Source organism: Cydia fagiglandana, chromosome 19, assembly GCF_963556715.1.
Source record: "Cydia fagiglandana chromosome 19, ilCydFagi1.1, whole genome shotgun sequence".
Classification (NCBI taxonomy): domain Eukaryota; kingdom Metazoa; phylum Arthropoda; class Insecta; order Lepidoptera; family Tortricidae; genus Cydia; species Cydia fagiglandana.
The window spans coordinates 9,090,513-9,103,663 of NC_085950.1; the positions used below are offsets into that span (position 1 = coordinate 9,090,513).

Sequence of the window (13,151 nt, forward strand, 5' to 3'; positions counted from 1 at the left end):
ATTATAGTACATATAGGTATGTTATATTGGCCACTTCTCTCCCTTTTTCGTATTGAGGGCCCTGAGGACTCGCAAGAGTTCGTTTTTTTTAGCATTAGAAAGAACTTGCAAGAAGGTAAGCGATCTTGACATGTCTTTTAATTGAAAACGCTTTTTAAAAATCAAAAACTATTACTTATGAAAGCAGAAGAATATAAATGATCGTATTAGATTCAATCATTGTTACATATTTGCCGTAACTTATTTTTAAAATGTGTTTTTCTATTAAAAGACACATCAAGATTGGTTACCTTATTTCTAATGCTAAAAAAAAACGAACTATAACCACACGTAATCTCTTTTCAAATATTAAATTAGTTGCCGTCCAAAATACTTTCTTGGGAAGTTCTTCGAACGAATAACGATCAGCAGTGAATAATATTTCGTTTTATATTACGATCTTCGTTTTCTTCACTACTTTGTGAACTCTTATTAGAAAATGTCGTCCGCAGAGTCTAGATTGCACGTACTGTGACTAACTTTAGCTTTGACAAACTGAAACTTGGAACTAAACTGCATTTTAATATCTACACAGATCTAATTGAATTCTAAGCTATTCAGTGTCTTTGTACCTACGAGTTTGTATGTTCGCTTAGTCATTCAATCAGTCAATTTTATGTACATACATAGGTATAAAATTGACTGATTTTAGGTATAACAACACTTACCTTGTGCCTGCGACTTCGTTTGCACGGAGTGACGATGATAATTGATTGATAAAAGCTATCCTATATCGTTTCTTGGGCCTTAGACTATCTCCATACCAAATGTCACCTAAATCGGTTCAGCAGTTTAAACGTAGATAGGTAACAGACATACTGACATTGGCGTCAAACGTAACACCCCTCTTTTTGCGTCGAGGGATTAAATTGACTGATTAACCTTTTAACCGCTGTAGACTGATATATAAGACATACAATATCGGGCTCATTTCGCCGCGGTCTGATAAATAAGACAAAAAATCGTGCAACTTCGTGCCGCCGGCGACACGAGCATGATAAATTATATGGCGGTTAAAAGGTTAAATGTTACATATGTTTCAGGTGTAGGGTTTTGCGCTGTGATGGTGGCGTTCTACGTGTCCTTCTACTACAATGTGATTATTGGTAAATATTTAACTTGATTTAAATATACATAATGTGAATACGATATACAGGGTGGAAAGATAATTCGGGCCCTGGAGGGAAACTACCTTAAATCCTTAAGCTGGCTCATTTTACTTAAAGGAGACATTACTTTATTTTTAAAAAGAAACAAAACTGCATTTATAGTGTTTTTCTTTTTTTCTTCAATTTGGCTTGTCTAAAAAAATCTTGAGTACCTACTAAATGTTAGATTTTATGGATCTTTTGTACAACAGGTGAGTGTAAGACCTAATGTTTCTTGGAGAAATGTTATCATTAACATTAACTGTATCTACTAGTAGAATAAAATTGAGACTTTTTATTTTTTGTAATTTTTAGTCGGTTCGAGTCCCGGGCGAGGCAAGCGAGTTTTAGAAATTCTTTGAATGCAGTTTTGTTTCTTTTTAATAATCAAGGAGTAGCCTTTAAGTAAAATGAGCCAGCTTAAGGATTTAAGATAGTTTCCCTCCAGGGCCCGACTTATCTTTCCACACTGTATATATCGTGATGGTTGGGTCGGGCAACGAACTAGATTAACAATACCTAACGTCTGACTATTAGCGCCTCTTGCACTAACCTAACCCGGGTTAACCGGTTAAATCTGGAGTTACCATTGCTACTAGTACAATTTGACACTGGGTTAACGGTTTAACCGCTTAACCCCGGGTTAGAGGGATGGTGCAAGTGCCGTTTAAAGTCCAAAAAGTAGACCCTATATGTATGGGAGCGGCTTTTTAGAGGAGGGTTCGCGAGACATAAGGCCAAGCGCGCACCACGACTTTTTGTCGCACGATAATTTTGTCGCAGAAATGTAACGTACCTATGTGTTTATAAGGCAGTGCGCGCATATGCGACAAAAAAATCGCAGCGATTTTAAAATTGTGATTTGTCACATTTTTCCGCGACTGCTCGCGACGCGATTGTCGCAAAGTGAATTGCAGCATACGGAGTTGTATGGCCCTGCGCGCACTGCGATAATAAAATCGCACCCCGGACCTCAGTCGGCATTTCGCTCTCCAAGCCTCAACATGTCGGAACGGATGGAGTCTCAAGATGAGACGCTAGATGTTGACCATTTAATTACGGAAATAGAAGGAGATCACCTTTGTGATATACCTAAATACTCAAAGTCATACAGCGATCGCATATTAAAGACACGTTTCATGACTAACGACTGGTACAAAATCCATGTTGAGAATGAACAAATCGTCGACTTTTTCATCGCAGTGCGCGCAGTGAATTTTCTGCACAGTGAATTTACAACACGATACTAAAACGTGTCGCAAAAATTAAAATCGTGATGCGCGCTTAGCCTAACATATTGAGTGCTGTCCATTCAGGGTTCTGTATTCGTAGTCGCTTTCCTCTAAAAAGCGGGAAAACGAATCAGAATCAGGAATTATTTATTTGCATTGTTACAGTATGGGGATGTTACAATATATGGTGTTACAGATCTTGTACCTAGCTTCCATGCAAGCGTGCAAATTCATCATCATCAACGCTAAGATCGGCTACGGGCATAGTGCTACAAAAACGTTGCGTTAGCAGTGAATGCGTTAAAACGTAATTTTAGACAGTGTCATAAGCGTGCCTCTACCATCAGTTGGCAGAGTATTTTTCACTTACTTTCAGTGAATAAACGTGCCGTGAGTCACGTTTTACGTTTCTTTACGGTCTTATGTACCTAACTTCACTCCACTCCAATCGATGCTGTCCCTTTCTAAGTATACTAAAAAACAGAGCAAGAGTTATATCGGAGTTTTATACAGCGCCTCTAGGATTCACCTAAAGAACTAAATAACAAAATTGACACATTTTCTCACGTCTACGTAATTTACTATCTATGCATCTCGCTCTCGCATATTAGTGCAAGTGAGATGCACAGAAAGTAATGTTACATATACTGATGGTAGCCGTGAATATAGAGGGTAGAGGTAAGGAGAATCCTTTATGACTTTATGAGAAAACTCCTTAATGGGAGAATATTTGCAAAAACTGGGCACGCTGTCAGCTATTATAATTTTTCTAAATCTCTCCAGAGTAGCGAAAAAAAGAAAACCCATAAACCTAGTTTTTCATTGTATCAATACCGTACTAAAAATCATGGAGAATGGAAGATACTCGTATTTACAAGTGGAAAAACGTTTTCTCTTTTTGTATGGACGATTACGTAGTATACTTCCCTCTTAAGGTTTTTGACGGACACTTTTTCATTATTAATTACATGGAGTATTCCTTACCTCTACCATCCACTAAGAGCATTTAGAAGGGAGATGTCATCGCTGTCATTTTCTTTACAAAACAGTCTGCCGATTTTTGCGGGGGAGGGGACGTCAAATGTATTGCTGTTTCTACATGATTTGTACGTAACGTACAAATAGCCATATCAGTCTATACAAAAGTTTGCACAATTGTGCAAGTTTTTCGGCAGAGGGGTAAGTAATAAGTCAACAAAAAAATAAAGGGTATACCTTCGAGACTACTACGACTATGATATTTGATTTATTCGGTTGTCAATATAAAACAAATGTAGGTGTTCTTTCTTCTCGTATGAGACGCCATTACTATGTAGTCTTGCTTGAGATTAATAAACATTACCTATATGGTGTTAAAACAAGCTTTTCCTTCAATCCTAAATCCTAACAGTAAGCACTCAATGGCCACTCCAGTTATTAAATGCTCTAAGACCAATTTTGTCACTATGTTACTGTCATAACCTTCATTCTACAATTTTTTAAAGATTTGACGTTGCCATAGTTACGAAAATAATAAACACATCAATGTTAGTAAACAATGTATAAATTAAAATATATTGTATTCAAGACAAAAATTGCAAAATATGATAATTACGTAAACATCATTAATAATCGAGTTAAAATTATGACTTTGCGTGTTAAAAAATAGGAAGCAAAGTATACGGCGCGATTATACAGGCTACTTTTGGCTACATATTTATTACCTATGACGAAAATAGTACACACATGAGAAGAAATCTTAAAATTATTAAAATAGGTATGTATTATAATGGTCCGCTTCAGTCCGCATCATGACAGCGGCCGTCTCCTACTGCTAAGTAACATTATCTAATAGAGTGTGCGGAAAGAGAAGAGTCGTGAAATTTAGGGGAGCCCATACATTATAACTACCTACGACTCTTCTCTTTCCGCACAGACCCTACGTATGACCTTACTAGCGATCTTAATTTTATAGTACCTATATGATCTCGAGTATATTTCAGTGCCAAGCGCCCCATTTCCAATACAAAATGAACCCACGCAGCGGGTTTTTGACAATAAATGTGTTTAAATCTTATTTAAATTTTCAGATTCTGAACCACCAGCAAAAGTTTTTGAAGAAAGTTTTATATTTCCTGTTACCAAGTTTACATGAAAAACGATTTCCTAGGTACCAAACACAATAATTTGAACAACGGAAAATAAAACAATACTTACTTAGTACTTAAAGAAAAATAAATAAACTCACAGAACATTTGTATGTTTTATTTTATTTAAGATAATAATGCTTAATAAAATACGTAGCAATTCTTGTGTAAATATTATAATAGGTCTTGCGGTATGTTCTTACTATGTGTTATGTGCACCCACAACAAAAACAGCAACATGTCTATGTACCGCTCCTTGTATTGAGCCTTAATTCTTAATACATATGTAACTTCTACATGCATACGCATGCATACATGATGCAATCCGGGTTTTCATGGAAATGTTGTTTTCAATCAGCTTCTTGCCTAAAACCAAAAACTGCTCGTAAGCAATGTGATTTTCGCAAATGTAGCAATAGAAATAGGAAAATATGATGTCAAGTATAACTCATTACCTTTGTACTAAATCAGCCTTTTATCGAACTATTAATTGATTTATCCCTTAAAGTTTTGCTTGAAGTTCACATACTGTTATAAATTTATACATACCTATTACGTTGAAAATTGCATTAATAGTTATTCGTGAAAAATCTGCGTATTTGTTGTGTTTACAAGTTGACAGAAATGTCACGTTGGAAACGCACGTATTTTTCCATAACATCTGTCACGTTTACTCGCGTAAAGTATTTACGCAGAATAATTCTGGCTCAGTTTTCATTATATAATTAGAAAGAGAGCGTTTTAGGTGTGAAGTTAGGCAAGTATGGAAAACTCGCGTAAAAACGTTTGTAACTCATGGTACAAATTGAAATTTTTAGTTCTTTACGTGACCGGTAGAGGCACTGTACAATTACTCCATACATTTTCCTTAACTTTCTCACTATCGACTGTCATTCACGGAACTCATAGTAGAGCCACTTAGTAATAGTTATTACGCACTTACGCAGGTAATATTTTAAGCGTCACGTCATTTAGTCACGGCTGCGCGTTCGGGCTCGGGGGACTCCTGTTTTAATAGCTGGCGAGTGCCAAATGAAAATTACGGGGGTGTTAAAATGGGAAAACATTGGCGACAAATTGTGTGTAAATATATAACACTTTAAACTCTCGCGTTTTGTACACATATTCAATTACACAACAATACAATTACATAACAATGAAATTATATCGCGGTAGACCCGTTTGTGTAATTGAATATGTGTGTAAATATGTACCTATATTAGTACCTATATGTAGTTTTAACTTTTGTGTAAAGTTTTTAATAAATAAATTGTTAATAAGTTGTTAATAAATGAAGACATGACGATTACCATATATTATTTAAGTTTCATTTTGCGTTTTTTATCAACGATTGTCATCTTGGCTAGGCCTAGGATTATAAGACGTGTGGCTATGTCTTTATAGAAGCATCCTAAGTCCATCATTGTGTTTAGTATCTGCAATGAATTATAAAAAAAACACATTGTTCATACCAGGCTGGGCGTTCTACTTCCTTGTGTCCTCGGCGCGCTCTGAGTTACCTTGGTTACATTGTGACAATTCGTGGAACACGGAACAATGCTGGGACGCGGCGCGACATAACACAACGAACAAGACAGAAGTTCCATATCAGGGACCGCTCTCACACTTCACTCCGGCTTCAGAATTCTTCCAGTAAGTGTACCATGCAGCTTTATGAAATGATTCATGGAACTCCAAACAATGCATCGCAGCACGATGCTACGTGAAAGGCAAAGGTTTCTTATGAGAGGTCGTTCTCACAATTTACTTCGGCTTCTCCTTAGGAAGTTCCATACAATGTCACATCAGGCGGTGCCACATAACAAAGCTTTCCATTCACGGCTCTCGACGGATTGACGCCTGTGAACCTGTTAAATGGTAACTTCGTTTTGGAGCCACAAACTCTTGAACTGACGATGATGCCAATATTATTTTACATCTTGCCATCCTTTGCGATACCTGATTTAAAATTTAATTTATATTAAAGTAATAATAATTCAGCCGATATACGTCCCACTGCTGGGCACAGGCCTCCTCTCGAGCGCGAGAGGGCTGGGGCTAATAGTCCCCACGCTAGCCCAACGCGGATTGGGGACTTCACATACAACTTTGAATTTCTTCACAGATGTATGCAGGTTTCCTCACGATGTTTTCCTTCACCGAAAAGCGACTGGTAAATATCAAATTATATTTCGTACATAAGTTCCGAAAAACTCATTGGTACGAGCCGGGGAATGGTATATTAAAGTACAACACAAAAACTCTTAGACACTTACACAACACACTTACTTAAACACTTAGACAAAAATACTTAGGATCGATTAACTAATTATTATTTTATTTCAGCCGAGCGGTGCTAGAGATGCAGCATTCCGAAGGCCTGAACGACCTGGGCTTCCCGAAATGGCAACTCGCTCTATGCCTGGGTCTGGTCTACGTCACCCTGTACCTCTCACTCTTCAAGGGTGTTAAGAGCTCTGGTAAGACTTTGTGACTTTACTGAATACCTAATAGTAATCTCCTTCTATCAATACTTAAAGGCGTGAGTGTTTTATATGTAAAAGCGGCGCGACTCGCTCACGCGCCGCCCGGAAAACGCGCCTGTGTGACGGAATCTTTATAAAAATTCTTGCTTCATATACGACAGCTTAATGTAGATACATTCAACCGAGAAATTGGTTTACCACTTTTCGACTCTATTATCTGACTGATAGAGTCGAAAAGTGGTAAACCACTTTCTTGGCTGACTGTAAATCCGACTGCATGCATCTTTTAACTTTGTCTTTACTAATATTTTCCCTTATTTAATTACTAACTCCTAACCCACTAATCCTAGGTAAAGTAGTATGGATGACAGCAACCATGCCTTACGTGGTGCTGTCCATATTGCTGGTACGAGGTCTACTGCTACCCGGGGCTACCCGAGGCATCGCCTACTACCTGCAACCGGAGCTCACGAGGCTCAAAGACACACAGGTAGCCTATAAATTATGAAGGGTAGAGGTAAGGAGAACAATCTATTGAGTCTATAAAGTGTCCATCAATAAACCATAAATAGGTGGCACCACAATACATCGCGCACACATTTCTGACTTAAAAATTCAAATCACTGACAGCCCACTTCACTCCGTCTGAGTTCAGTCTAAGTTCATGCCATGTCCTTGTGCTGCCTAGCGCCACCGGAGAGCTTTCGAACTATTATTTACAACAGTTCTCATATAAAAGATTACTCCTTACCTCTACCCTCCATACTTTAAATACTAACACTAATCTCACTTCTTTTTAGTCGTTTTTTCCTTATTGTTAAGTCTGCCAACCAAAAAGCTACCACATTTGCTATGTGGCGGTTATGGACGTATAACCCCGGCTACTCACGTAACGATAAATCGTTGCCATAAAACTGTGCAGTCCGACTGTGCAGATAAATCGAACCGTGTGTATGACAAATCGTTACGATAATCGACATACACACGGTTCGATTTATCTGCACAGTCGGACTGCACAGTTTTATCGCAACGATTTATCGTTACGTGAGTAGCCGGGGTGATACTCATCATTCTGAAATCAAATTAACCCTTTTCTTGACAAATAAAAAAAAATCGTAAGTTCTCGCCTCGCTTGCGCCTGATAGAGCAAAAAAAATGCTCTTAGAAAAAAACACATAAAGAGGGTGTAAAATTATGTAGAGTTAGACCAAGAAAAGTCTGCAGCGATTTTGATAGCCCACGCAGTGGATGTGTTATTATATACGTCGTAATTTCATAGATGTTTGAAGTTTAAAATGACACGTGGGCTATCAAAATCGCTGCAGACTGTTCTCAGTCTGACTTAAAATTCTATCTTGTAAGTTACATTGCCAAGGAAAGGATTAAGTACCTACCTAATTGAATTATTTTTCTGTTGGCATTATTACCCTTAAAATCTAACATATTAATAAAATATTTCCAGGTGTGGGTGGACGCAGCAGTTCAGATATTCTACTCGGTGGGAGCTGGTTTTGGAGTCCACTTGTCCTATGCCAGCTATAACACCTTTCACAACAACTGCTATAGGTATTTATCATTAGTATACACGGTATTTTTCTTTAACTCCTTTAAATATTTTTCAAATTCGGTGGGTAGGATGAAAGCTGTAATTTCATGACAATTTTGCGAGATTTGGTGTTTTTACAAGCTTTTTATTAACTTGAAGGGTCAAATCTTACAAGTTAAGTTTGACCCACTTCCCGACATCCAATGAAGTTGAAAAATTGCACACATACTTGTAATACGTAAGATCTGATGACGGAGACAGGAGTGGCCATGAGAACTCTGTGATAAATACCTAATGATAACACAACACAAACTAATTTTGTTTGGTGTTGTTAGAATTGTTTCGATGAGTACCAGGACACAGGAGACAGGAGGTGGCCATGAGAACTCTGTGATAAATACCTAATGATAACACAACACAAACTAATTTTGTTTGGTGTTGTTAGAATTGTTTCTATGAGTATTTAGTTACCTGTGGAAAGAAAGTACAGTCAGCGATAAAAGCTTGTACCGTAAAGTCTGGTTACTCTAGCCCCGGAGGGTAACATTGGCCATTTACTCATTGGCCATTGGATTTACTCGGTCCAGGTTTATTGCACTATAATTATTGAAACATGCCATGATGTTTTTTATTAAATTACGTTTTCATGTGGGTCAAAGTTACCCTCAATTGGGTCAAAGTAACCTACCAAAAATGATTATTTTGCCAAAAACTTATTTTATTATTTCCTTTACGTTTTCAGAGACTGTCTTGTGACGACTTTAGTGAACTGCTTCACTTCGTTCTTCTCCGGATTCGTCATCTTCACGTATCTCGGCTTCATGTCTCATAAGCAGGGCGTCCCCATATCCTCCGTGGCTACCGAAGGTTAGTGTACTCAGAAGCTGTTAAAATGGGTTACCTACTATGTATTTAAATATAGTACACCTACTATATAGTATAGTATACCTACAATATACAAAGTTGCTCGTAGTTCTCGAGTTTAGTTAAGTATACAATTTTACGAATATACTGTGTACAGAGATAATCAGAGTAAGCTGCAGGTGGGGGTCAGTTAACTCTGCAGCTTAGAGTAATTGTTTGAAAAAACTATAAATTATGAGTATACGACCGTCCGTCTGTCCGTCTGTCCGTCGACCGTCTGTCCGTCCGTCCGCCTGTCTGTCAGCAGGCTGTATCTCAGAAACCGAAAACAGTTGAAATTTTGACAGATGATGTATATATCTGTTGCCGCTATTTCAACAAATACTAAAAAGTACGGAACCCTCGGTGGACGAGTCCGCCTCGCACATGTCCGGTTTTTAACTAAGTAAATTCACCCAATCAACTTTTAACTCTTAAAATCCCTATTTTTTTGTATTTAAATGAACCAAACTTGAATTTTTCGGTAGTTATAAGGCCTTTCCGTAATGGGACATCTACTAAACACGTTTTTAGAACATGGTACAGCAGCTCCTCTAACAAACTATGCTACTATTGTCTTCTGGCTGATGGGACAGAATAAAAACAAGAAATAGATGATCGACCTTTATTTACTTATTTCAGGGCCAGGGCTAGTGTTCCAAGTGTACCCGGAAGCCGTGGCGACGTTACCAGGAGCAAGTCTCTGGGCCATGCTGTTCTTCTTCATGCTGATCATGCTTGGCTTGGATTCAGGGGTATGTTGTATACAGGGTGTTTGGTACATCGTTTGCCAAATTAAAACGGCAGATAGCTTGAGTCATATGCTATCTTCTCATGCCTAGAAAAAAAATTGGGAATGGTTTTTTTTACTACTACGCAAGTAAAAATTTTAAATTTACGAAAAACTGTCATAGAAGTAAAAAAAATTTTTGCACCAAATTAAAAATTTCTAGGCCTGAGAAGATAGCAAAAGACTCAATCTATCTGCCGTTTTAATTTGGCAAACGGTGTACCAAACACCCTGTATATATATGTCGGGGCTTAATATAGGTTTAGGTATTCAGGAATGGCTAGATGCACTAGGTAGTACATCCGTAGGGCGTAGATAGTTAACGCGAGAACAAGTACGCGAGGCGTAATGCAGTCTCTATTGCTATTGTCCGATCAGAATGGGGTTCAATCCCAGAGTGACGCCAGCCTGCAGCCTGGCCTTCCCACTCACTTCAGTCCACAAAAACCAAGAGCTAATTAATTATTAAACAAAGCAATTTCCGAGAACACATTCAGACGTTACAAAAACCCCTGACGCCTCTAATACGATCTCAAGCCTCTTGAAGAGACATCTTTATTACCCACGTCGCTTACAAGTGTTTTTGATCAATCGTAAGTATGTCATGTAAGCGCTCATTATTTGAATTTACCAATTAATATCGCCTGCGCGTCGACACGGCGATCCTGACTGTCACACGTCCTCGTGTGCAATGAGCCATTTAATAGTCATCATGACTACTCAGCAAATTTTAATTCAACTTTACCGTTCGGCTATTCTGCCACTAATATCACTACCGATCACTAAGATCTATTCTGCTATTAAAATTACTGCAGATCACTAAGATCCATTTGTCTATTAATATCACTACAGATCACTATGTACTCGTATCATACATTCGGCAATTAATATCACTACGGATTCTGCCTAACTTTCGACGAACGATCGGCGAAGATTCGACCTAACTAACGAAGGTTATTCTGCCATGAATATCGTTAAGAGTACAAACATAAATAATCAATAAAATGCTCGAATCGAATGAACTCTTGCACAAATACAAGCAACAAGCAACAAAGAACAGTATCTATATTTTCTTATAAGAACATCATCAATAACATTTAAATTACGTTGATCAAAACAACACCTCGTTGTTAAATCATTTATGTGACTTCTCAAATAGCACTATGGCCCACACCACATCTGGGCACCACCACTGCAAGTCTACAGGCACCAAGGCTTGTACTTAATGTCACTGTCCTTCATAGTCATTGTCACACGGCACACGTGCCGTAGCCACATGGTCCACTGACCACGTCTGTCACAAAGCTGTCATATCTCACTGTCTCAGTACCTGTGGCACCACGGCCACAACATATGTGACACACCTTGTCACGTCACAACACGTGTGGTACACCGACCACGTCCATCATAAGTCACAAAGATGTCATGTCTCAACTATCACATCTCAACTCTCAATACATAGTCTTAATACCTGTGACACACCGGCCACAACACACGTGACACACATTGTCACATCACAACACATATGGTCCACTGACCACCATCACATCCAGCAGCACCCAGGCCACTTCCAAAGTGATACACCGTTCACTCCAACGGTTCCACACAGGAACCCAAACCATGCCACACAAGGCATCAACACCACCACGGGTGTCATCATCATCCCTAACACTATGTATCATCACCTGTGGTCGCCGCGCAGCCTCCTTTACCAAACACATTTTCACTAAATATGCGTGAGAATATATCTGATTCGGGTATGTGACCTACGATCGACCGACAAGCTAGACACAAAGTGATGCACCTACCTACTTAAGTCACTAAAGTCATCGATACTCAACCGACTCTTAGTTCTCACTCTCTAAAATAACTTTGCATTGAAGTCACATAAACCAACTGAATTTCAGTTCCAATATTTAGCCATCCAAATTATTCAAAGAATTAACATTCTTATGCGTCGACAACGGCTATAACTGACTATTCTTTGTTACTTGGTCTCAGCAAAAAAAAATAGAGCATTTACTAGCAGCTCAAACCAGGAATCGAACCTGTGATATTCACTCTAGATTAGCATTTTCAATGTCTCGGAAACTTTATTTCCTGACCATTAAAAATGTAATCAGAAAACGCCAAAAAAATAAACAGAAAATCATATTATTGGAAGGTGCCGATTTAGAAGTTTTAGAACCTAAACAAAGAAATATCACGGCATTTCATTCGTTGTTAAAATTCACAAAGGTTTTTTTTATAGTTAGGTATTGATTAAATGTACCTATCACGAATAATATTTTTAAGATTTTTATACTAACAACGTTATTGATTAATGATCTGAAACTAACCGTTTTTTTTATCATGTTTTAGGCGTCTCTCCAAAAGCGTACAGTATTTTTTTATTGCCAAACAACCTTATCAACAACGTCAATTGGTGTCATCTTGAGTCTTGACGACCAAAAAAAAACTCGACCCAAATCATTGGGTACTTCAAAAGACAAACAACAACACTTGTGCAAGTTGTGCAACATTCGGCCATAAACAAAAAAAAATCAGCAGGTAGGCACCCGCAATGGTCCCACTCCATTTAACATCACTCCCGGAGTTCAACGCTGTACGTATTTCGCTTATTCATCGCCAAAATACTTTAGACTCTATTTTAATCGATAATAAGACTTGTATTCTTCACAGAAATAGGCGTAAATCTTGTAATTTATCGGTTGTAATACTTTGACTATACGTCGATAAGTAATGTGTTGTAACACATGCCTATACCAAAATAATCAGATTGAAGGCTTCAATCTCAATTTACGTACTTACATCTTTAATTGAAAACCAGGTGACTAAGTAGCAGATTATTATTTATGAATTCTTCAGTCGCCATAAAAAC

General features: G+C 38.1%; 1 protein-coding gene across 1 annotated transcript in view; it reads left to right on the forward strand.

Moving 5' to 3' along the window:
• The window catches only part of LOC134674103 (sodium-dependent noradrenaline transporter-like), a 40,434-nt gene that overhangs the window by 18,957 nt on the left and 8,326 nt on the right, over nt 1-13,151 (forward strand). The window contains exons 9-15 of the mRNA XM_063532159.1: nt 1,083-1,145; nt 6,021-6,198; nt 6,892-7,025; nt 7,382-7,521; nt 8,494-8,597; nt 9,320-9,444; nt 10,123-10,235. Of these exons, the coding sequence (XP_063388229.1) occupies nt 1,083-1,145; nt 6,021-6,198; nt 6,892-7,025; nt 7,382-7,521; nt 8,494-8,597; nt 9,320-9,444; nt 10,123-10,235 (857 nt within the window). The remainder of the gene's footprint in view (nt 1-1,082; nt 1,146-6,020; nt 6,199-6,891; nt 7,026-7,381; nt 7,522-8,493; nt 8,598-9,319; nt 9,445-10,122; nt 10,236-13,151) is intronic.